We start from the raw sequence: 24,966 nt of genomic DNA, 5'->3' as shown, positions 1-24,966 counted from the left end.
ACCCAACTGTAACCCAGGGTTACAGTTAATATTATTATTATTATTATTAACTGTGACCCTGACTCTAAAACCACATTTTGAGCCTCATAAATGTCTCCAAACTCGTGAGGACGGGCACTTTGTCCCCATAAGTGACGTTTGGTCACGCGGGTGTAGTAGCGTGCTAACTTTCTGTCCTCACAAAGATGTCGAAACATGTACACAAATATTTAAACAGCATTAAATCAAACTCACTTTAATAAAACAGCGTCAGTTTGAGGAATTAACGCATCCCCCCCGCACCCAATATAAACCCACTCGTGTTTAGAAACACGTTATTAAAATTACAAAATAAGGCGAGAAATGTAGCGTGATACAAAGAGACAAAAGAGGACAGGGGTGTCTGAATATATGACACAGCAGTAAATACTAAACATTTATATAAAGGAAACACAAAAACACGATCATTACATCAGAAACAAACAAAATACAAGGTGAGGTTTGCGCACGCGCCCTTGCGGTTTAGCGCGCACGAGCCTGGCACGACATGTAAATCAAGTTCACCAAAATAAGAAAGAAAAACACTTTTTACCTTTCAAAATAAACCGCAGGTTTCCTTTTGATCTCACCATAAATCAATAAATTCAAAAATAATATTTTAAGAAGTTGTAAAAGTTATACGAATAAAAGTTTTTAAACAGCACCTTTCATTAAAGATGGACTGCCGCTGCTGCTAATGTTAAGGAACGTGTATTAGTCGACATTTTATTTTGAAAGGCATCACCGGATGTTGTGAATGCTGACGTGATGGTGGTGTCGGGAGCAGCTATAAGGGGCTCTGTTAGCGGCCGGGAGAAGCGGTGGGAGCTCGGGTGCTGGCGGTCTACGGTGACACGGACTCGGTTTTGTGTCGTTTAGGCTAACCGAACCGGGACACGCAGGGACGGAAGTCATGGGAGTCGCTCCGGGGCAGCTCTGGAGCAGCCGCAGCGGGGAACACGGCTCATCTGTCGGCGTGAAGCAGGGAATTTAACCGCTGGCGAGGATAAAGGAAAACGTCGGGCCACTGTCTCCATCACCTCCTCCACCTCTGCTGTGTCAGCCGGCAGTGATGGAGCACATACGGACACCGAAGGTAAGATCATATTTAAATAAATAAAATAAAATAAATAAATGATGATGAAGAGCACCGGAGGCGGCTCGCGCGACCGGCAGAACGTGAGAGGCTAACACTGCGTGTCCGATAATGGAAACAGCCCCGACGTTAGCCGTAAACACCTGCCGCGTGTGGCTGTAAGGGTGCTCCCACGCAGCCCGTTAGTTTCATCTTAATTATTATTCTTAATAATCAGCACGAGCACATCTGCACATGCATGAGTCAGCACTGCGCTGCTGACCTCCATCTTCCTCCTCATATGACTCCTTTCTCCTTTAAAACGCATCATCATCATCATCTGTTTATGGAGGGTTGGGGAGAGTTAGCGGTCCTCACACAGTCTGCCTGACACTACGGAAATATTTATATAATACTTATTAATAAAAGCTAGCTGCAAAGGGCTTTTCTCTGCGTACACAACCAGATTTACCTGCTCTGCACCGGATGTCACAGTTTTAGACCCACTGTGGAGATCACGCGGCTTAAACGGGCCTTCAGCCTGTAGTTCAAGGAGACAGTCTGTGCATTTTCTCAGTTTTTGGCCTTTTTGTGAATAATAATGCATTTAAAGCTTGAGCACATGCTCACCTCTCAGGTGATCTGGAGGAAAATCTCTGGATTGCACAGAGCGTCATGCAGACACAGAGGATGCTTTGATCAGTGGACGTGGTTGACGTGTGCGTCTCTGACTTTGTTCAGGTGGAAAACGTCCGTCTGCTGGACCGGTCGTCAGGCCAGAGAAAGGCCAGCGTCGGGACTCTGTACCTCTCTGCCACGCACGCCATCTTTGTGGAGAACAACCCGGAGACGCGCAAGGAGACATGGGTAACCTGCAACAGCTTGAATAATAATCGTACCCGCCTTCAGCCACGGCCACATTGTTACCTGTGGAGCTCTCAGATTAGTATGAGGCACTGTTGGTGCTATTTCCCAGCACATTGTGCGCTGTCGGTCCTGCTTGCTACACAACAACATTCAATATTTAGCATTTACTGCTGTTTACACTCAGCTAGATTAACATGATGCTGTTGTGTTTAGTATGTTGCTCTGTTGTTTTGCTTGTTTTCTCTTCTTTCTCTTTTTAAGTTTCCTTTCTCACTGTCCCTCTCCCCTCCTGTTCATCTTTTCCTTCCTCTTTCTTTCTCCCTTTCCTGTCCCTCACTCATGTCTGTCCCGTCTGTAACAACTGAAAATAAAATAAAATAAATAATAACAACAAAGGTCGATCAAATGGACCAATACGGCAAATCCATCGGGTCTTCTTGTTGGTCTTCAGACAACAATTCTGACGGCTAAAGAACCAAACGGGACAGGAAAAAAAAAAAGATTAGTATGAGGTGAAGCCGGGACGCAGTGAGAGCTGCAGGAGGCCGCGTCACAGATGGAAGACGCCATATTTGGATAAAAGAACGTTAGAAAGTCGTACCAGGGAACACACAGCTGCTGTCAGTGCTCAGTAACGTCCCAATAAAACCCTGAGTTTCACTCAGACTTCTTGGCTGCTTGTTCAGATGATTGCATTAAAAAGGCTCCAACAGCACAAAGACCACACAGGTTTGTGCAGCAGCCTGTAAACATGATTAGTTCTGCTGTAAAAGTGGAGATGTTAACCTGCAGGCAGGTTTCAGAGGCTGAAGCATCAGCCAGTATACCAGAAATGTGGAGTCTGAGAATAAATTTGGACGCCATCTGTAGAGCCTGGATTTATCCAGCTGCGTGTGTCGGGCTGCAGAGATGCACACGACAGAAATGTGATCCACAGAGAAACATTTATCTGACAGTGAAAGCTGCTGGAGAGCTTCATATTAATCACAAAGCCCTGAAAGAAGGAGGTTAAATATGGATCCTCAGAGTGGAAGCGAGAATTAAAGGTTTTTATGCTCAGATTAAAGGAGCAGCTTTCAGACGCTGTGCACAGAGTTCTCATTCAGATTCATATTTCTGTTTTAAAAGCAGGAATTTGTCATGCAGGCAGATATTTCCTGCCAGTTTGGTGAATCCTGTCTGAGCAGAAGCAGTGAAAGAAAAATAATAATCTGTGTTTATGCAGCTCCTCGTCTCCTCTGCTGTTAGCTGCACATTCATCGTGATGAGGAGCGGCGCAGCTTCATCTGGGATCACTGATATCAGTGGTGTGCGGTGTTTTCACAGAATTCCAGGCTGGGTGGTTTTCCAGACACGGGAAGAAAAGATGCCACCCTCCCCCCTCTTAGGAGTCCGCCTCGTCCCCGTGGACCTGAGTGGATGATGAAGAGATGCAGGCGTGTCACATTTCACTCAGCAGGCTCAGACTGCTGGCTGGATTAGCAGAAACAAAGGACAGAGTCAGAGCGAGGTGTAGATTAGCTCTCCTTCACAGCACAGCACCTAATTTTGTTCTTCATTAAAACTATGCTGCGTCTGATTGGCTCTGACCCAAACCAGTTCACGTCATGGTTCAGTGTTGGTCTCAACCTCCACACGTGTCTTTTATCTCATGTTGGTTGAATTCCCATAATTCTTCCCTCCAAATAGTCCAAAAAAACCCAAAGAAACTATGAATACAAACACAAACGGCCGACAGTGAACGCAGCTTCTCCTCCAACCACCACAGAGGCGCACCGGCCTATCAGAGGCAGAGCTGGAGCAACGTTTCATGAGGTTTGTGACCCCAGCAGCCCAAAATGATCAGTCCTATCCCAGCGCTGTGAGGTATAAACAAGGAATGAGGAGAAGAACACAGCACAGCTGTACTTCCTGTGGGCCGGGCACTTCCTGTTAGGAAATCTGAGAGGCTACGCTAACAAGGCCACGGCGGGCTGCTCATCTCCATGATGGGTGTGCTTTACAGTAATGTGCTGTGCTTGGTGACGCAGGTCTACAGGAAGTAACTGTGTGTGTGTGTGTGTTACAGGTATTGCACAGCATGGTGAGCAGCGTGGAGAGGCCGCCCACCACCTCCTCAGGAGGTCAGCTGATCCTTCGCTGTAAGGACTTCCAGATCTTCCAGATATTCATTCCACAGGAGAGAGACTGCTTGGACGTCCACGCCTCATTGGCCAGACTGTCACGGCCAGGTGTGTGTGCGCGCGCGTGTGTGTGTGTGTGTGTGTGTGTGCGTGCGTGCGTGCGTGCGTGCGTGCGTGTGCGCACATGTAAAACACAGATTTTTAATTCCTCGTCTCCTCTCAGAGAAGTACAGCGAGCTGTACTGTCTGTCCTTTAACCCCAACGTGAACAAAGAGGAGAGGGAGGAGTCGTGGAACTTCATCGACCTCGCGGCCGACTACAAGAGGATGGGCGTCCCTAACAACCTGTGGGTTGCCACAGCAGCAAACAGTGAATACAGGGTCAGTCATGATCATGTGACACAATGTTAACTGTTTGAGAGATAACGAGTACATTTCTGCACTTTGACGTGAAGCTGCTGCTTATACGCCGACGGCTCTGAGAGCTCGGCGCCTCCAGAGGCCGTCCCCCTCAGTCTGACTGCACTCACCATATTCAGACTCGGTTCATCACGTTTAAGCGTTGCTGTCTGCGCGCTCAGACTGATGAAGGTGTTTTCCTCGTTTCACGTGTTTGCAGAGCTTCGTCTCTGCTGCGATCTAAACCTGTGAATGTTTCTCTTTAAGTCAGTCAGTAGTTTTTATAAGGTTTGGTAGATTAGCTCAAACAAGCCTCACTCACAGCTTATCAACAGCTACGTCACAGCACCACCCTCCAGCTCAGGGTCCAGTCAGGCTCCCAGGTCACCTGTGGTGTTGACGGTCTCTGAATATTTCATCAGGAAGGAGCGGTGAATATTCTCAGAGGGACGGTTTTAGCAAAGCAGCTGTTTGTCTCAGTCTGCGGCGTTTGTGCTGGAACCAGCTGAGCGGCTTGGCCGAGTCATCGTAACAGGATGTTTAAAATGCACCATATGAGCTTAAACAGTGTGTGTGTGTGTGTGTGTGTGTGTGTGTGTGTGTGTGTGTGTGTGTGTGTGTGTGTGTGTGTGTCCTGCAGGTGTGTGATACATACCCTTCAGAGCTGTTTGTTCCAAAGTCGGCCACGCCCGCCATCATCGTGGGCAGCTCGAGGTTCAGAAGTCGAGGACGATTTCCTGCTTTGTCGTACTTCCACCAGGACACACTGGTCAGACACACACACACGTTTGTATTTATATCCTCGTGGGGACATCTCATTGACATTATGCTTTAGCTGCTTACCTTAAACCTCACCATAAACTAACTGTCACCCTGACAACAAACGGGGATTAAAAGCTCTGTATTCCCTCCATGTGTATGGGCATATGTAAGACTGTGGATGAGATGGCCAAGGTTAACACAGCCGAACGCATGATGCAAACAAAGGAAGAGCACATAAGTCTCACTGTGAGATTGAAGGAAGAACAAGGGTCCAGTCGGCCGCTTGCACTGTGCACCTGAGCTTAAAACCAGTATAACTAAGCCACAATATCCTGACTAACCATGAACCAACTGTCACCCTGACACCAAAACCACGTTCTGAGTCGCAAAAATGCTTCAAGCTCGTGAGAACGGGCACTAAATAGACACACACACACACACACACACACACACACACACACACACGAAGGTGGGATTCTGAGTGTGTTCTTCGCTCTGCAGGCCGCCGTGTGCCGCTGCAGTCAGCCGCTGTCGGGCTTCAGCGGGCGCTGTCAGGAGGACGAGATGATGCTGCAGGCGCTGATGAAGTCCAACCCTGGAAGTGACTACATCTACGTGGTGGATACCAGGCCCAAGGTAACACACACACACACACACACACACACACACACACACACACACACACACACACACGAAGAGGTGTTGTGACTAACGGAGTGTGTGTGCGTGCAGCTGAACGCGATGGCGAATCGAGCGGCAGGTAAAGGCTACGAGAACGAGGACCACTACACCAACATCAAGCTGCAGTTCATCGGCATCGAAAACATTCACGTGATGAGGAGCAGCCAGCAGAAGATCGTCGACGGTAACCGTGTGTGTGTGTGTGTGTGTGTGTGTGTGTGTGTGTGTGTGTGTGTGTGTGTGTGTGTGTGTGTGTGTGTGTGGTAAACAAACAGTAATGAGGAAGAAATGTTCAGCTTCCCAAACGATCAGTAAATACAGACTTCCTCTGACTGCATATTTTTCCTCTCTCTCGCTCTCTCTCTCGCTCTCTCTCGCTCTCTCTCTCTCTCTCTCTCAGTGGGGGAAATGCGATCTCCGTCCGTGACAGACTTCCTGTGGGGGCTGGAGAACTCTGGTTGGCTCAAACACATCAAAGCCATACTGGATGCCGGCGTCTTCGTAGCCCGGGTGTGTGTACGCACTCGCACACGCTCAGCAGAGCTAATGCTTTAATAACTAGCGGTTGCTCGGGGGTGGGGTCTCAGTCAGGTGGGACCCCCCTCAGTCAGTCAGTTGATGCTTCGTAATCAGACCGATGGATGATGTCACGGCTTTATTTATCAGACGTGAGAAACTTAAACGTTGTTAATGATACGAAGTCGGGGCCTCGCGGTGGGGATGGTCACAGTGGACGCGCTGTGCTGCTGTTTGTGGTGGAGGTCGCCCAGCGTGGCTTTACTACGCTGCATGTAAATGCATCCACAGGTAGAGCTGTGCACACCTGAGCGCAGCCTCCATGCTCTGATTGGATTTGCTAAACTAAAAAAAACACCCGTTGCCAGCTCGCCTCACGGTAACCCGTCGTTTTTTTTAAAACGTGGTCATTACATCAGGTCAGGTTCAGCAGTCGCAGCTCCATCAGGCACTAAAGTCAGACTCCTGCTCTCTGCGCTCTCTCCAGGCGGTGGCGGACGAAGGCGTCAGCGTGCTGGTTCACTGCTCAGACGGCTGGGACAGGACCGCCCAGGCCTGCTCTGTGGCCAGTATCCTGCTGGACCCGTACTACAGGACCATCAGAGGCCTCATGGTAACGCAGACGGCCGCGCTGACCATCGCCTGTTCTTCCTCTGACGTCTCACATCCATACCTCCTCCTCTTCTTCTTCTAGGTGCTGATACAGAGAGACTGGGTGTCGTTTGGCCACAAGTTCTCACACAGGTCAGTAACTTTGAGTCTGGTCTCATTCGGACGCTTCTCTTGCATCTTTCTGTCCACATTTAGTCCACGATAAAGACGTTTCAGACACTTTGGTCCTACGGTGTGGGAAACCATGAGAAAGAAGAAGAGGGCGGCAGTGCCAGTTCTGTAACGAGCTCCGAGGTTGAAACTGAAAGAGACGCTGAAGGCGAGGGTTGGTCCAAACAATCCAAACGACTTTCACTTCAAAGCAGCAGAACCTCAGTTCTAATGTTTCAATCTCATGATTGTAGAGACGTGAGCACAGACTCCAGTAAACGTGAGACATGAGACGTGATGACGGTTCATTAGTTTCTGTTAGTGATGTCAAGCTTACCTGTACAGCTGACGTTCAACGAGAGCATCAGCAGTTTAATTACTCGTTCATATTTGCTCTTTACCTGATTGAACACATGAAAATTGCTCTGTGCCCCGCAGGTACGCTCACCTGGACAGAGATCCCAAAGAGGTGTCCCCCGTCATCGACCAGTTCCTGGAGTGCGTGTGGCAGCTGTCAGAGCAGTTCCCGTGTGCCTTTGAGTTCAACGAGCGCTTCCTCATCGCCATCCACGCTCACGTGTACTCGTGTCAGTACGGGACCTTCCTGGGAAACAGCCAGAAGGAGCGTCGGGACATGAGGTGAGCACGAGCGTCCCGGATTCACGGGCTCTTACTGTGAGCAGGCGAGTCGGCTTTTCAGGGTCTGAATAGATTTAAGAAATCAGTCCTGTTTATGTGACGGATGCAAAGAGGAAAAAGTAGAAACCAGCGACTGATCCTGTGGGAACTCCAGGCCTCGAGCGCCGGCGTCCTGCAGGTGTTAGATCGCACCCTGGGTCAGCACACCTGCATCACATGATTAGTTCATTACTGGGCCTCTGGAGAACTCAAGACCTTTAAATCAGCCGCGTTGGACGAAAGACGCGTCTGAGAGCTGCAGGACGCCGGCCCTCGAGGAGCTCCCTCTCCTGTGTTAAAGGAAATCAGCCGTCGTAGCTTTTATTTAAACGAGATGAGTTTCTGAAACTGGACAGAATGTGCTCATGGTCTGATGTCGTCGCAGTCCCGTCTGCGTGGATATCTGCCCGCTGCTCGTTTTTATTTAAGGAAGTAAGAAACAGGAAGTGCAGAAACCTTGAATGTTTTTAATGAGGAACCGTCCGTCGTTCATCACCTGCCACTCCTCGTCACAGACCACAGATGTTTTCATCGCTACAACAGCTCGTGTCCACAGGCGACGGCGAGCACGCCGCTTATAATCCAGTTTTATTCGTATCTGTGTCACGGAGGTAAAGGCTGTGCGATGTGTGTCTGCAGGCTTCATGAGCGCACTCACTCGGTGTGGCCTCAGCTGTGGAAGGACCGAGGCGAGTACACCAACCCTCTGTACAAGGCCGAGCAGAGCCAGAGTCAGGGCGTGCTGAGACCCAACACCTCCCCCTACTGCTTCAAGTGAGTCACTGCAGCAAAAACGCCAACACAACTGCGTTCTCCCTCACAAAACAGGAAGTGTAGTCCTGGTCCAGTCCAGCCGGCTGCGATTCCCAGCAGTGATTCTGTGGATCCTGATAGCTTAGCTGGAAACATGACGATTCCTGTTAAATTAATTAATTTAAGCAGCAGCAGGTTCACCCTTTAAGACCTACCATAGAACCAAGTCTGCCAGAATTATCCTTATATTCTTACATGCTGTAGGGACACTTGTTTTGATTTATTGATCAGCATTCAAATATCTCAGTGAATACAGAATAAAGATTACCACAAAGCAAGACAGCACGAGACAAGGCGAATCAAATTTCTTGTTCAGGTCATGTTTGTTTTGTAGAGAAAATCAGTGGTTTGTATGAGACTTCCAGCTGATCATCAATCATCACTCCAAGAAATTTATTCTCGTGCACTCTTTCAATTTCAATTCCATTAACCCTGATTTTGGATACATTTTTCATTTGTCTAGTGCCAAAATAATACTTTTTGTTTTCTTTATATGTAACGATAACTTATTTACATCAAACCAGTTTTTTAATATATTTAACTCTTTTTCCGCTGCAGTCAGAAGCTGTTCTGGGTTTTTACCTGAGCAGTACAGAGTGGTGTCATCAGCAAACAATACACGTTTTAACAGTTTGGAAACATTACATATGTCATTTATATGTAATATGAATAATTTGGGGCCCAGCACAGAGCCCTGAGGAACACCACAAGTTACCTTCAACTGCTTAGATTTTACATTATTGATTTCTGTCATCCAGGTAACTTGTCATCCACTTGTATGCCATCCCTCTTATGCCATATCTCTCTAGTTTATTCATTAATATAGATCAATTGTATCAAACGCCTTTTTTAAGTCTATAAAAACACCAACAGTATATTCCTTATTATCTATAGCAGTAGATATCCCTTCAACAAGTTCCATCACTGCCATCGAAGTGGACCTTTTCACTCTAAAGCCATGTTGGTTATCACTTAGGAGATGATGCTTCTCCATATATTTATCAAGTCTATTAACAAATAACTTTTCTAAAATTTTGAGAACTGTGGGAGCAGAGATATTGGCCTGTAATTGGTGAACTGACATCTCTGTTTTTATTTCTTGACTCTGGAATTTCTTTTGCTAAATTAAAGCCAACATTTACAAAGAAATCATTAAATTCATTTGCAATGTCTTTAGTTTTATCAAGCACAATATCTTTATCTTTTTTTAAATAATCTGGATAATTCTTATTTTTTTGAGCCCTTTTTGATTTTACTGTTTAATATCCTCCATGTTTCTTGTGTGTTACTTCTGCTTTGCTCCAATAATGTGTTAATATTCTTTCTTACTTGTGGGAGCATTTCAAGTTGCTATACATCAATATAACCGTTATAGTCCAAATATTGATCATATGTATGCATTAAGTGAATAATAACTAGATAAACTACAAAAAAATTGAATGTTGTTGTTGTTGTTTTTTGCATATATTTCTAGTTAGAGAAATTTAAGAGGTTTGTCCCTCAAAACTGTAAATACCAAAAAGTTGCACAAAATAGTTTCTAACAACAGGAAATGTATTTTGAGTGTCTTCATAGTTTTATTTTTGAGATGCACCAATTTTTATACACTGCTGGAAAAACGGAAATAAATATTATAATGCAAATTTGCAAAAAAAAACAGCATATGCATCAAAATAAACTGTTTCCAGCAGTGCAACTTGAGTCCTAAGCATCCCAGAAACTATTCAGAAAAGCAAAAAGTCAAACATGACTTTCAAAAACACCAGTATAGGCTCATAAGGCCCCGAAGGTAAAAAAAAAAACTACATTTTCCGCGAAAATGACGTCACTTCCGGCTTTAAAGGGTTAAAGGAAGCTGCACTGAGCTGCTGGTTTTGTGCATTTGTTGTGTTTGCCTGAGTCCCTGAAACAGGCGGAGAGTTTCTCTGCTTTTATATTTCACATTTATTCTCCTCCAGGATGTGGAAGGGTCTCTATAACCACGCTGAGAAATCGACGCCTCCCCGCCAGTCACCTGCCGACTTCCTGTCTGCCGTGAGGGAGGAGTCCCAGCAGCTGGAAGAGGAGCTGACCAATCACCAGGAGGTACCGCCAGGAGGAACCGCCCACCACCACCACCCGGGCTCCAGACAAGGCATACAACACACGACACGCCTGTTATGACACCAGCACAGATCGTTCACTTCAGCTTCGTTGCTTAAACTGCGACCGTCTACTTTTTAAAACTTTTTACCCCAAAAATTAAAAATCATTCAGCAGCTATTAAACCAATTTTAAAAAATCTGCAGAAGTTTCTAGATTAATTTTTTTTAAATGTCTTATGTTGGAAGCAAAGACTGTATATAAAAGAAGGAAACTGGCTCTACATCTCAGAATTGGACATTAGCATGTTAGCATTAGCCGCCCTGCTGGGTTGCGTAAAGGTTACTGTATTTGGCCACCATAGACTGTGTCACACATACCTGATGTTAGCGCTCAGTAACATCTCATTGGACAGTCTGTTAGTCCAGTAACCTTACAGCCGACACATTATTGGTCAGGCGATGTCTTTAAAAAGCTGCAACAGCACAAACACGGTGCAGAGGTCAAGTTCAGGGTTAGCTGAGGTGAAGTCAGACAGCTAGCAGCTACGTCATGTTAAAAACACCTTTGTTTCTTCTGTAAAGTTTTAACATAAGAGTCTATGGGACTGAGTCACTGCTGGAGCCTCTAGTGGACGTGAGGGGAACTGCAGCTGGGCTGCAGCCTCGTTCTAACCTGTAACTCTCTGAGTGTTAATAAAGTTTTTCCAGTTACGAGTCCTGTCAGCTGATTGTAAGCTTCTTGTCTCTGTGCAGCGGATCGCAGAGCTGACGGGGAAGCCGATCACCTGGGAGAAGATCGAGGTTCCCCGGAGGAGGACTAGCTGCCTGCCGCAGAGGCACAGCGGGCCGGACCCGCCCACCTTATACAGAGAGCCAATCGCCAGCCTCGCACAGGACAGCAGTCACACACTTTCCTCTGCACCAGCCAATCAGAAGACTCACACCAAGGAGCCCGCACTCTCCCTGCCCTTAGGGCCACATACCCAGCTCAAGAGTCACGACCCCGATGACCTCTCCACCTGCAGCGACCTGGAGTCGGGCGTGGCTGACCTCAGCAGCCGCTCATCCAGCGGCGGTGATGTCGGCAAGGACCCGGACTTGGAGTGACACGGACCGGATCAAAGGGACTCCGCTGGCTTTTATTAATATTTATTCACAGGACGGCGAGGTGACGTTTCCAGGTTAAAGGGAGAAACCTCGGCGGCGTTTGAGACGGAGGTGAAAACACGGTTTAACGTTTTTGGTTCACAGAACAGACAGGCTGCTTCAATTTAAATGTTTTTAGGTTACTGACATTTGTACTGAAACGCACGATTGCACAGTGACAGGAAGTCAGATGCACACGAGTTTAAAGCGATCAGAACAAACACGAGTTATTGTCTCTTTTTCTCTCCACTGAAGAGTCTGAAAACTTGTTTCCACCCAGTCTTCCTCATCCTGCAGCGCGGCATAACAGGCATAAAGGTTTCACTGTAGATCATGAAGCTGACCTGCTGTACGTGTTCAGCGTGGCCCTCGTTAGCTCGTTAGCTCGTCACAGCAATCACGCCTGTGGGGTCGTATTTGTGTGGACGACAGGCGGCCGTTTCCTCAGAGGGCTTCAGTCTGATCCTGGATCAGCCGTCTGCTCAGTCTGAACACTGAAGTGCTGCTAGAGCAGCTTTGATTCAGTTCAAAATGGCCCGCCCCCTTTAAGCCCCTGGTGGGCGGGGCTTCTACCACAGTTACTTTGGGAACACCGGGGAGATTTTTTATTGGAGACAAACGTAGTTTAAACTGTCACAATAACACAGAAACCCCACAAACACACTCTGACTGAAATGCTCCAACACACACACACACACACACACACACACACACACACACACACACACATATTGACACACACACACACACACACACATATATATAGACACACACACACACACACACACACACCGATCGTTCACTTTCTCATCGCCTTCTTAACGACACGTTTATTTCAAAGGTTTAAAGGGACTGAAGAACAAACAGGTCAGTGTTTATTTTTGATTTTAGACTTTTTTGTGCTTTATTTGATTTTATTAAACTTTATTTAGATTTTGCCGTGTGAGGAGCTGATGCTGTCGGTCCTTCAGATGACAAAGTGGAAATGATGAGCTCAGAGCAGTGTTCCTCTAAACTTTAATCATCTGTAACTCTGTACATTCCCACGTTGGACGAGCAGCAGGTTTGGAGGTGTGTGTGTGTGTGTGTGTGTGTGTGTGAGCTGGATCTCTGTTACTGGGAGCTGGTGATAAACTGGCTCCACTTCCTCCTCCTGCTCATAACTGGGACTCTGACCAACACCTCCTCCGTCCACTGCTGGTTTATGGTTGGAGAAGTTTGACTTTAACTGATGCACTGAAGACGAACTTTGAAAGGAGAGGCGTGACATCTGTGATTGGCTCTAAGGAGCTCGTCTCCTTTTTAACTGGTACACTGTAGCCTGTGGTGTGTCTGTACGTCGCTGTGTGTTTCCTGTATCCACTGATGTAAACGATCTCAGTAAATCCATATTAAAGAGAAAAACTCGCGTCCTCACCTTCTTCCTCTGTGGAGGCTGAGCAGCCGTTTGAGTTACGGCTCCTTCACAGCGTATCTGTGTCCGTCCCACAGCAGGTTTGGATCTTTAGTGGAATTTATTTAAAGCTTGAAGCAGCTTTTATACCATTTACGGCCTGCACACATCCTTGTTCCCTCTCTTTCTCCATAATGTGTTCGTGCTGCAGACGTCAGTAAAGTTACAGTCACAGTACTTGCACATGTAGCTAGGGCTGAGGAAGAGGAGGAAACTCCGAATCCAGAGAAGGTGGAGACTTTAAATAACCAACAACAAGCAAAACTCTGGAGAAACAGCACCACACAATGCATCTGCAGGGTGAGTAAACCAAACCCAAGCTTTGTACCATTAGATCACTCTGTCTGCAGACACTGACGCTCTGAGCAGCCACGTCGCGTCACCAGCTACATATTAAACTGAGTCTTCCTCTCATGATGACAGGACCGTGTGCTTGCTAGCAAAGCTACGACTGAGGTGATGTCAGTGAGCTTTTAGCTCTTCTTGCACTCAGTAGTTGGTTTAGTACACATGCTTTCTTCTTGGATATTCCAAAAGCTGAGTTTGCACCATAAACATTTTAAGGATGCCCTCAGCTGGGAAAGGGTGGAGTGCCCACTCCGGGTGGGGACGAGTTCCTGGTCCAAGTGGAGGAGTTTAAATATCTCGGTCTTGTTCACGAGTGACGGGAGAGGGGGGCGGGAGATCGACAGACGGACTGGTGCTGCTGCTGCAGCGATGCGGACGCTGCACCGGTCCGTCGTGGTGAAGAGAGCTGAGTGTAAAAGCGAAGCTCTCGATTTGGAGGTCGATCTACGTCCCTACCCTCACCTACGATCACGCGCTGTGGGTAGTGACCGATCCCACAGCGCGTGACCGTAGGTGCGGGTGGGGTCTCTCATCTGTCTCTTCAGATGTTTTTAAAACAGTAGATCGATTAAGGTTTTAAACAGACTATAAAATATACAAAAGTTTTTATTTAAACACATTTCCCACGGTGGCACGGTGGTTAGCACTGTTGCCGCACAGCAAGAAGGTCCTGAGTTCAATTCCACCATCAGCCGGGGTCTTTCTGTGTGGAGTTTGCATGTTCTCCCCGTGTTTGCGTGGGTTCTCTCCGGTACTCCGGCTTCCTCCCACCGTCCAAAGACATGCAGCTGGTGGGGATAGGTTAATTGGATAATCCAAATTGCCACTAGGTGTGAATGTGAGTGTGAATGGTTGTCTGTCCTTGTGTGTTGACCCTGCGACAGACTGGCGACCTGTCCAGGGTGTACCCGCCTCTCGCCCTGTGACAGCTGGGATAGGCTCCAGCGCCCCCCGTGACCCTGAAAAGGAGAAGCGGAAGCGAATGGATGGATGACATTTCCCATTTAAAATAATAAAAAAACAACATGCTGACATTTTTTATGGGTAGTATAACATTTTAATAAATTCAGACTCTAATAAAGCTATGAGATTCTTTACTATAAAAACAGACTAATACACCTGATTACTGTATTACAGTGTTGAACCACACTGAGGGTAAATGTGTCGTCTTTACACATGTAAATACTTTTTATTTGAAAGATTTCATGTAAATTTAAAGCTACAAATATATTTTCTGTACCATTAAAAAAAACTTCTCCATATTTTAATTACCAAAATTACAAACTGTTAAGTTCCACTGCTGTACGATATTTTTCTGTCAGATTATTTGTTTGTTTTGTTTTATTTTTACAGAATTTTACAGATTATTTCCATTTTTAAACAATGTACTGTACGTGTGAGATCAATGATATGAATGTAGCCGCTGAAAGTGCTGGATATAAATCTTCACCTCAAAGTCCGTTCACATACAAGAAGAAGGGGAGTGAGTGGGTCGGCGCTCAGGGCCTTAAACACACCCTTTATTTCCATGGGAACGCAGACACAACCAGAATCACAAATACAGTTTAAAATCCCCCTATACAATAAAGAGTTTCCAACACGCTAAAAACCCTGCCGGCAGAAATAACTATATACTATCAAAACAAAAGCTACACAAATGTTTCCCCCCCACAGTGCCATAATCCCACAGTCCAGCCACACGCGGGCAAATGGTCCTTATCTGAAACAGGAGAGGAATTTCTCTTCCGGGATGGAAACCACACCGGCCAGAAGAACAAGGAGGGGGCTCCTGTCGCAGACCTGTCTTCTCCTGACAGCGCGTCACTGCACAGTCCCGCCCCACTCCACACCTGAACACGGCCTCCCTCGTAGCACCGCCAGATGCAGGCAGAGGGACACCCCTGCCCTGCTGTGGATTGCGGGCATCGCCACCCACTGTCGCTGTTCCTGCCGTTGGGACTGGATCGCCGTGTTCCGCTGGCCAGTCCGTTGCCGAACGACTCGTGGCACCCCACAGTCAGGCAGCAGGTCCTTCGACACATATGCTGGCTTGAACACGTTTCTTTTTTCTCCTGCTCACCTTTCGTGCATCGCTCTCTCACTATCCCCTTTAGCAGGTCAGTTTGGCGGCTGATAGGCCGGCTCGGGGAACGCCCCGCCTCACAGGTGCCTACAGGTCTGCTTAGTCCACAGTGGATTAAAAGAATATTGTGCAACAAAACTAAAATACACAATATAAATATGAGGATAAAACCATGCAAATAAAATCAACACTATGTACCAATAAACAGCCTGATCCAAAACAAAATATAAAAACAATTTTCCACTGTGTGACACGAACACCAAACTCATCGAGTGTTATCAGTGAATGTTCTTAATCCAGACGGTCTTCACACAGAATGAGATCGACAGCAGTGATCAGCAGAGGTGCAGCGTTCTTACCATCATCATCATTACACGGATTCAAGTACGGGTGGAGCTTCTCTGTGAAGGAGCAGCCAGTGAACGAGTAGATCAGAGCTGCAGCATCTACGTCATAGAAGGAGACCAGACCCTCCTCATAGTCCACAAACACCCCCACCTTCTGAGGACCAGACCGGAGACAGAGACGGACCGGAGGGGCGGCACAAGCTTTGTACTCACTTCCATTTCTCAGACAAACAGTCCAGAGACCGTTCTGAGGTCTCAGTCTGATTTTTCCCTTCCTGTTGATCGACTCTGTGGACACTCCTAAAGTCCATTTAGTCTTTCCTTTAACCTGAACCTCAAAGTAAAATCTGCCTGAAGAGAAACTCTGCTCTGCTAAAACACAAACACAGTAAGAAAATCTCTCTGGGTTGTCCGGAAGTTTCCTCCTCACATCACCATGATTCACTTGTTTTCCATCGTCAGACAGGATGAGATAAGGATTTGCTGTATCAGGATCCAGAGTCACGTCCACTGCATCCTGCTGGACCCTCTTCAGCTCTGCAGCCTCAAACAGCTTCTTCATGTCTTTCCTGAGTGTCTCCACAGCTCTCCCCACGGTCCCCTCATATGATGGTGGACGGACTCTGACCTCTGTCCAGTCCTTGGTGCATAGAGCAGCTTTCAGGGAGGAGAAGCTTTGGAGGAGGTGGAGGTGGTCTTCAGAGCGTGAGAGCTGCTCCACCTCAGAGCTTCTCTCCATCAGCTCAGAGATTTCCTGTTCCAGATCTTTGATGAGTCCTTCAGCCTGTTTCTCTGTAGTTTCCTGTTTGTCTTCGATCTCCTTTATGAGCTCCTTCAGGCGTCTCTCAACAGACTCCATCAGAGCCGTGAGGACCTGAACACCTTCTGCTTTCTGTCTGTCTGCAACATCTTTCCTCATCTTCACCGACTCTTTGATCTCCTGAATCTTCAGTCGTCTCTTCTGGATCATCTGCTGAATCTCAGCCTCTGTCTTCTCCAGCTCTGCCTTCTTTCCTTCGTATTCTTCTCTCAGAGGAACAAACTCATGAGCCTTGTGATCTAAAACAGAGCAGAGCATGCAGACACATGTCTGGTCGGTCTTACAGAACAGCTCCAGATGTTTATCGTGCTTCCTACACATCCTGCTTTCCAGGTTCTCCACAGGCTCAATCAGCTGATGTCTTTTCAGACTTGTAGCTGTCAGATGAGGCTCCAGGTGAGTCTGACAGTAGGAGGTCAGACACACCAGGCAGGACTTCAGGGCCTTCAGTCTGGTTCCAGTGCAGACGTCACAGGGAACTTCTCCTGGTTTGGCAGCTTGTTGCTCTGAGCTGCTGCTGCTGGCTTTCTGCTGAGCTTCATGTCTGAACTGAGCAACCGTCTCAGAGATGAAGGTGTTGATCTTCAGCTGAGGTCTACTCTTGAAAGTCTCCTTACACAGGGGACACTGACACCTCTCATGAACATCCCAATATTGAGTGATGCACTTTTTGCAGAAGTTGTGTCCACATGATGTGGTGACCGGATCAGTGAACACATCCAGACAGATGGAGCACAGAAAGCGATCTTCATACTGCAGATTGGTGGCAGCAGACATGTCTGCACCCTGAGAACAGAAGTATAAAAATGTACACTTTAATTAAACATATCTGTAAATGGTTTAGAAATATCAAAGAGAAAATACAATTAACATTCAGCCTCTAACACTAGAAATCAAAGATAAAGAATGGAAAGAAAGAGGAAGTGACAACGTTCATCTTGTGTGGTTTCAACAAATTTATTTCTCTATAAGTTTTTTTTGTAGGAGCCGTTTTCTGTGTTGTTACCTTCTGTGAGCCACTAGGGGTCACTGTTTGTTTTACAGTATTGTATCTTTTTAAGGTAGACATGTAATTAGCGTCGGGTGTCATTGATTGGAAGAAGGAAATGGTTTGTGACTGCTGTACTGTTGTGATTTATATTAAATGATGCTGGATACTGAGAGAACTGATGAGCAGCAAACGCAACCGATGGAAAGCGATACAGGTATTAAACAGACAGGATAGGTACGGAGTTATTGGACCATCTCAAGTTTCATTCAGTGGAACCACGTCACCCCGCCATCAAACACCTCAGTGGCTTCAAACATAGGCCTAGCTTCTACTCTCTGATTATTCATCGTGTGACTGATGGATTATTTCAGCCTCAAGTCCAAACGTCGTTGGGAAGCTGTGTAAAATGTAGGTGAGGGTAGGAAAGTAGATAGACCACTAAATTGAAAGCTTTGCTTTGATGCTCAGCTCTTTTTCTATCACTAAGATCTGTACAGCATCTGCATCACTGCAGACGCCGCTCCAATCCATCTGTAAAACTCATGTTCCCCTTACTCGAGCACAAGACCCTGAGATACTTGGTCACAATATGCCAATAAGCCAACAGAACCAGACCTCCATGCAATGTTGCAGAGACATGTCAGCCAGGACAGCCCTTCAACCTTCACAGCTTTCAGGAATTCAGCGCCCATTTCATTCATTCCAGGGGCCCTGCCACTGAGCAGTGGTTTAACTACATTGGTGACCTCACCCTCAGTGATAGGCGAGTCACAGACCGTATGCCCAGACTCTGTTTGCATAGCAGATGTGAATGTGGGATTGAGGAGGTCCTCAAAGTGTTCCTTCCACTGCTTGGCCATGTCTTTGGTTGAGGTCAGCAGCGTCCTGTCACCACTGTAAATAGTGTGTCTCTTAAATAACTTTAAGGCCAACCTAAAGTCTTGTTCCGCGGTCTCCCTGAGCACCTCCCACACCTGAGTTTTTGTATAAGCCACTATTACTGTTGCACGTTGCTGGTTCTGCTGGTACCTGTCAGGTGCTTCTGGAATCCCACAGGCTGACCAAGCCTCATAAGACTCCTTTAAGGTGACGGCTTCCTTCATCTCCTGTGTTCTGGGACAACTGCCACGACACTCGCCAACAAAAGTCCAATCACAAAACACCACTCAGGTCCAACGTGAGCACTGAAGACCCCCAGCAGAACAGTCCCTGGGTGGAGCACTCTCCAGCTCCCAGCCAGTGATTCCAAGAAGCCTGGGTACTCTGAACTGTTATTTGGTGCATGGGCACAAACAACAGTCAGGCAGGCAAAGGGAAGCAACCCTCTCGTTCACTGGGAATAACCCCAACGTACAGTCTGAGCTATGCATTCAGGCGAGCCATGCTAAATCTAGTTGGCATTTCTTGACCTTATGCACCAGCTCTGGCTCCTACCCCACCAAAAAGGGTCACTCCAAGGGCTACAAACAGTTTTTGAAGCCAGGGATTGGAGCACCAAGACTTCCACCTCTGACTGCTGCCTGATCCACAGAGCACCAAACCCTTATGGCCCCTCCTGTGGGTGGGTACACAGGAAGATAGACCCACGTAGTGTCTTTGGGTGGAGCCCGGCTAAGCCCCTTGGACTAAGCTCCAGGTATCCTTTGATATCTTAGGTACCAGCCGCCTGAAGTTTCAAAATGCTGTTAAAATGGCTAAAGCGGCTTTCTTTTCTGAAATTATTGAGACTAATGGCTATAATCCTCGAACGCTGTTTAAAATCTTTAATCCAGTGGTCAATCCCTGTCATGAAATGCCGACGGTGTCCTCTCCAGCTCTCTGCGAACAATTTTGTTATTACTTCACAGAAACTTTTATCTCTCAAGTCTTCACACCCTTTAGTTGTGAGCCCTGCTTTCACCCCTGGATGTTCATCAACTTTTCATCAGTTTGAGCCGGTGTCACTCCCCGCCCTTAAGCAAATAGTTGAACAACTGAAAAATACAAATTCTGTACATGATATTCTCCCATCACGCATTATCAGGGATGGTTTTGATGGAATTGGGCCCAGTATTTTAACTCTCACAAATTCTTCATTGCTTTCCGGCCATGTTTCATCAGCCTTTAAACACGCTGTAGTGCAGCCTGTTCTCAAAGAAGGAACCTCGATCATAATGACTTTGGAGATCGGCCTGTAGTTCACAAACTCCTGTTCCTGTCCAAAATCTTGGAGAAGATAATTCTCTCGCAACTCCAGGCCCAACTGGATGCGAACAACATCAATGATAAATTCCAGTCTGGCTTTAAACCACGTCATAGCACTGAAACAGCTCTGCTGATAGTCCTTAATGATCTTCTCCTAATTGCCGATTCAGGTCGTTCTGCAGTCTTAGGCTTACTGGACTTGTCCTCAGCCTTTAGTATGGTGGACCATAATATTCTACTAACGAGGTTAGAACATACAGTTGGCATTAGAGGTGACGCCCTTAACTGGTTTAAATCATATCTTTCGAGCAGGTCCTCCTCTCTCACTCTGGGTACCTATTCTTCCTCTGTTGCATCCTTCTGCTGTGGCGTGCCTCAAGGCTCTGTGTTGGGCCCAATGTTATTCTCTCTCTATATGCTACCTCTAAACTTAATCTTTGAAAAATACAACATGTCATTTCATTGCTATGCTGATGATATACAAATTTACTTTCAGCTAACTGATGATGTTGCTCTGTACCTGCACTGCTTCATAGAGTGCATGAGAGAAGCCAAAGAATGGCTTTTGGGCAACTCTCTAATCTTAAATGAAACCGAAATTGTGGTGTTTGACAGTTATTTCCCCCAGGGCCAGCTAGTTGATACCTTTGGATCCCTCGCCACTTTTCTCTCTGACACTGTTAGTAACCTAGGTGTGCTGCTGGACAGCTCCTTCAAATCTGACAAACAAGTGTCCTCTGTAGTCAAATCTAGCTTCTACCAACTGCGTCTTATTTCGACGGCCAAGTAGAGCTGAGCGATAGAACGATAACGATATGTATCGCGATATAACTTTTTCTCGATAGAAAAATTAAACTATCGCGATAGACCTCGCCGCTCTTGTCCTCTTAAAAAAAAAAGAAAAAAAGAAAAAAAAGAACAGCCAATCCAAATTAAGTAGCGCAGAGCAGAACCAATCACAGCCGCAGCGTCACATCACGTGACTTGTTACGTACAGCACAAGTGCCAAGCTGCACATGTGTATTTGTTTGGGAAGCAGCCAGCCGCCCGGGTAATGGAGGAAATGAGTGTGCCGACTAGAAAAATCAACCGAGCGTGACCGAAAAGAAAACAGATGATGGTTCCAACGCCGGAGAGATTGTCGAACGGAAGAGCCATAGAAGTTCCGTAGTGTGAAGGTATTTCGGCTATTTCAAGTCTGACAAAAAACAGAGTAGCGCGCACTGTAAATTGTGCCGAAAGCAAGTCTGGAAATACAATAAACTGGTGCATGCGCTACATCCACACGTACCCGGGCATTCTTGAAAACGCAGATCTTTCTATGCGTTTGCACCTTTCGTCCACACGTAAACGGCGTTTTTGGTCACTGAAAACAAAGATTTTTGAAAACTCCGTTTTTGCATTTACGTGTGGACTAGTAAAACGGAGAAAACGCAGCATCAAAGGTGTGCGCATTTTTTGACGTCACACTGTGCGCCACGTTATTGTTTCGGTGAAATGAATTTCTACAATACTGTTAATTCTACTCTCTGCAGTGTTTAAATGCTTACATATACACACAGTTACTGTCCCTCCACACATACGACTCGGTTCTGCTTCTATGCCCCAGCTTTGTTTACTTTTTCTCACCAAGGCTTCTAGACTTCTGATTGGCCAACATTTCTGCACGGTTAGGAATCTAGCACCACCTGCTGCTTTGGCATGTTCATAGCAGCGTTTTCCTTCATTTCTGCCTTTACGTGTGGACGGGATTTTTTTTTAAAACGAAAACGGAAAATCTCCGTTTTCAAAAACACCCGTGTACGTGTGGACGTAGCCTCAGTCTCTGACTGGAAGTGCTAATTCGTCATTCGGCTTTTGTCAGACTAAAGTAACTGTTAAAACTGTTTGAAAAGCTCAGCTATACAACAAGGAGAGATTGAGAATTTCCTTTTAGTTCTCAGTTTATTTGATATTGACAAAAGTTAGTCAGTTTTGTCTGTTCTTCTGTAAAACAAACTAAGATTTATTTTTAGAATTAATATTTTGTTTCTAAGTGGAATTGACAATTTAGTCTGTTTCATTTGTTCTATTTTGAAACTTAAACGCTTTAGCGGCTGCCTTTTGTGTAGTTTGCAATATTTGCCTTTATTTATCTGAAAAAGTCTCATGTTCCTTAAGTACATCTACCCTGTTGAACTTATTATGGGAAATAAATATTTAAATAAAAACAAGCTGCTGATTATTTCACATTTTACTTGTGAGCAACGGCACATTTAAATCTTACAAATATAGTTATTTGGCTTATATCGTGATAGATATCGTTATCGCCTGAAATGAAAAAAACATATCGTGATATGAAAAAATCTCATATCGCCCAGCTCTACGGCCAAGCATTACATACCACATAAGGATCTTGAAAAGCTTATTCATGCCTTTGCGACCTCTAGATTAGATTACTGTAATTCCCTTTACTTTGGTCTCCATGCTGCTCTTCTTCATAGATTACAGCTTGTCCAAAATGCCGCAGCACGCCTTTTGACTGGAACCAGAAGGTTTGCCTCTATCACCCCTGTCCTTGCTGATTTGCACTGGCTCCTCATCAAATACCGCATCGAATTTAAAATATTGCTGCTTACCTTCAAAATTATAGACGATACAGCACCTAGCTATCTTGTCGTACTTCTTAGACCATACACCCCTGGGAGAGCCCTCAGATCATCTGACCAATTACTCTTGGTTCAGCGTAGATCTCGGCTTAAGACCAGAGGTGACCGTGCATTTGCCCTGGTTGCACCTAACCTGTGGAACAACTTTCCCATTGCTATTTGCGCGTCTGACTCCATCCAGTTATTTAAATCACATTTAAAAACTCACTTATTTAACCTTGCTTTCCCAGTTAGTTAACGCCTGTATTTTGTACTCAATTCCAATCTTTCTATATATCTTTGTCTACTTAAAACCTGTGTGTTTTTAGCAAGTTTGATTTGATATTTACTTTTATTCTTGTGTAATCAGTGCCATTGACCTGTTAGCATATTCAGTACTTTGTTAATGGTCTTAAATTTTAATGTTTTAATCTGCTGTTTTATTGTGAAGCACTTTGGTATACCGTTGGTTTTTAAATGTGCTATATAAATAAAGTTGTATTGTATTGTAAAGCCTGGCCACCAGACCTCAGCTAAAAGCTCACAAAACCATTTACAAACAGCTAAAACTGCAAAAAAGCAGGAAAACTGATTCTGTGAAAAGATGTAAACACAAAGTACGATTCCCTCACTCGTCCGAATGCATGTAGAAAAAACAATGTCTCTGCCAAAAGCACAGGTTACAAAACTGCAAGTTTCATCATGTCAAAGAAGACCAAAACACGTTTCAGGTTTGAGAAACATTAACATGAATCCTGTCTTACTTCCAAAAATCCACTGTGATAAAACCACATTTCCCACAAACTTCCACCTCCCAGTGTGCTTCAAGAACAGTTTCCAGTTAAATCTCTACTTTCTTTATTTTCTTGTTTATGCACAGATGCATTACACACCAGTCTACTGTTGTGTACAGTGTGGCTGTCCGCGTTTGAATTGTTTTGTTTTGCAAAAATGACTAACAAAAAAAAGCCTAATTTCTGCTATTTAATACGTAAGGATTTTTAGTTTTTACAGATGGTGCCAAATTGCAAATCACACTCTGCTGAATCACCTGCTAATTATCTTCACAGTATTCATTCACTCTGTCTTTAGGGACTTGCTTAGCTTGTAACATTCCCTCTGACACCAGCAGCGCTTTGGTTTACTCCTGGCTGCAGGCCTGTAGAGCTCTCACTTTGGGAAGCTGCCGGTGTTCATTAAACTCAGTATCGGTAACCAGCTTTAAGTGGGAATAAAACCAAAAACTCTGCGTGTTTGCCTCTGATGACTTGGACATGCAAACAGCAGGAAGTGTTAGGATGTGGGACAGGTGTAACATGCGAGAGCACATCAAAAGTCTCTTTCATGCCTACATCTGATACCAAGCTCATCTTCTAACCTTCATATTTTAACACTTGTGAATGTAGCACGACATGGTTATCTCAGGTCATGATTCTCAGTTTTAACCACCACCAATGCCATTTTTTATTTCTTAATTAATTTCTTTATTTAAAAAAAAAAAAACTTGTTGTAACAATAAAGTTTAGTGGTGTCGCTTTCTTAGACAGCTACAGCTAATTTTTAAAGTAAGACAGCGTGGCTGTCGTCTGTGAGTCTCTTCAACTCCTGTTTTTAGAAAGAAAAGCAGACTTTTTCAATTTTGCACTTTTAACTTGAACTAATCTGTTGAACACAGTAACTCTGATCAGCTGCACTCACCTGTATTTGAGTTCGTTGATGTTCTCCAGACTGCAGCTCTGCTGTTTCTCACTAACTTTTACTTTCGTTTCAGGAATGTGATGTTGAATCTTTGTTGTTCCGCCTCTTCCTGTAGATTTTCTTCTATTGGCTTCATGTAGGTTATTCGAATGAAATGTGTTTTGCTGCCCCCTCAGGTGCTTTGAAGAATTACAAATCCTCACATAAATTCTGGTACTTTGCAAACACAGATGGTCCAAGTAAAGTATTATGCATATGTGCATATTATGCTTATTGTTTATTTGTATAGCACAGTTGAAGCAGTCCCTTGTCAGGTTCTCACTTTAGTGTTTCTTTGGCTGTTATGTGTGCAGTCTTGTTCCCTTCTACCTTACCATGATCCACAGAAACGCCCCCATCCAGGATCCTCCATCGTTTTCAGTCTTATACACCAGAGCCAGCAGCTCCAACATCAGGTCTTTCTAGTGGCATTTCCCTTATTTCTACCAACA

The 24,966-nt window shown here is 45.5% G+C and overlaps 2 protein-coding genes across 2 annotated transcripts; one reads left to right on the top strand and one right to left on the bottom strand.

Annotated features, from left to right (window-relative positions):
* The first annotated feature begins 783 nt into the window (after positions 1-783).
* Positions 784-13,336, top strand: mtmr7b (myotubularin related protein 7b). The gene is made up of 14 exons (XM_085460567.1): positions 784-1,114; positions 1,835-1,960; positions 4,029-4,191; positions 4,307-4,464; positions 5,123-5,251; positions 5,746-5,880; positions 5,977-6,109; positions 6,326-6,435; positions 6,929-7,054; positions 7,136-7,185; positions 7,642-7,842; positions 8,521-8,655; positions 10,653-10,779; positions 11,532-13,336. Exons 1-14 carry the CDS (start codon positions 1,091-1,093, stop codon positions 11,883-11,885), a joined length of 1,971 nt encoding a protein of 656 aa, XP_085316693.1. The 5' UTR covers positions 784-1,090; the 3' UTR covers positions 11,886-13,336.
* Positions 13,337-14,870: 1,534 nt separating this feature from the next.
* On the bottom strand, positions 14,871-24,522 carry LOC146708581 (E3 ubiquitin-protein ligase TRIM39-like). The gene is made up of 2 exons (XM_085460569.1): positions 24,476-24,522; positions 14,871-17,761 (listed from the first exon to the last, which is right to left on the bottom strand). The coding sequence occupies exon 2, from the start codon at positions 17,750-17,752 to the stop codon at positions 16,100-16,102; it is 1,653 nt and encodes a 550-aa protein (XP_085316695.1). The 5' UTR covers positions 17,753-17,761; positions 24,476-24,522; the 3' UTR covers positions 14,871-16,099.
* Between the last annotated feature and the right edge of the window lie 444 nt (positions 24,523-24,966).

Source organism: Copadichromis virginalis, linkage group LG6, assembly GCF_057382275.1.
Source record: "Copadichromis virginalis isolate Kocher_CV1m ecotype Utaka linkage group LG6, C_Virginalis_male_GT1.1, whole genome shotgun sequence".
NCBI lineage: Eukaryota > Metazoa > Chordata > Actinopteri > Cichliformes > Cichlidae > Copadichromis > Copadichromis virginalis.
The sequence above is the reverse complement of the archived record's forward strand: the minus strand, read 5'-3'. Positions and strand labels throughout refer to the sequence as shown.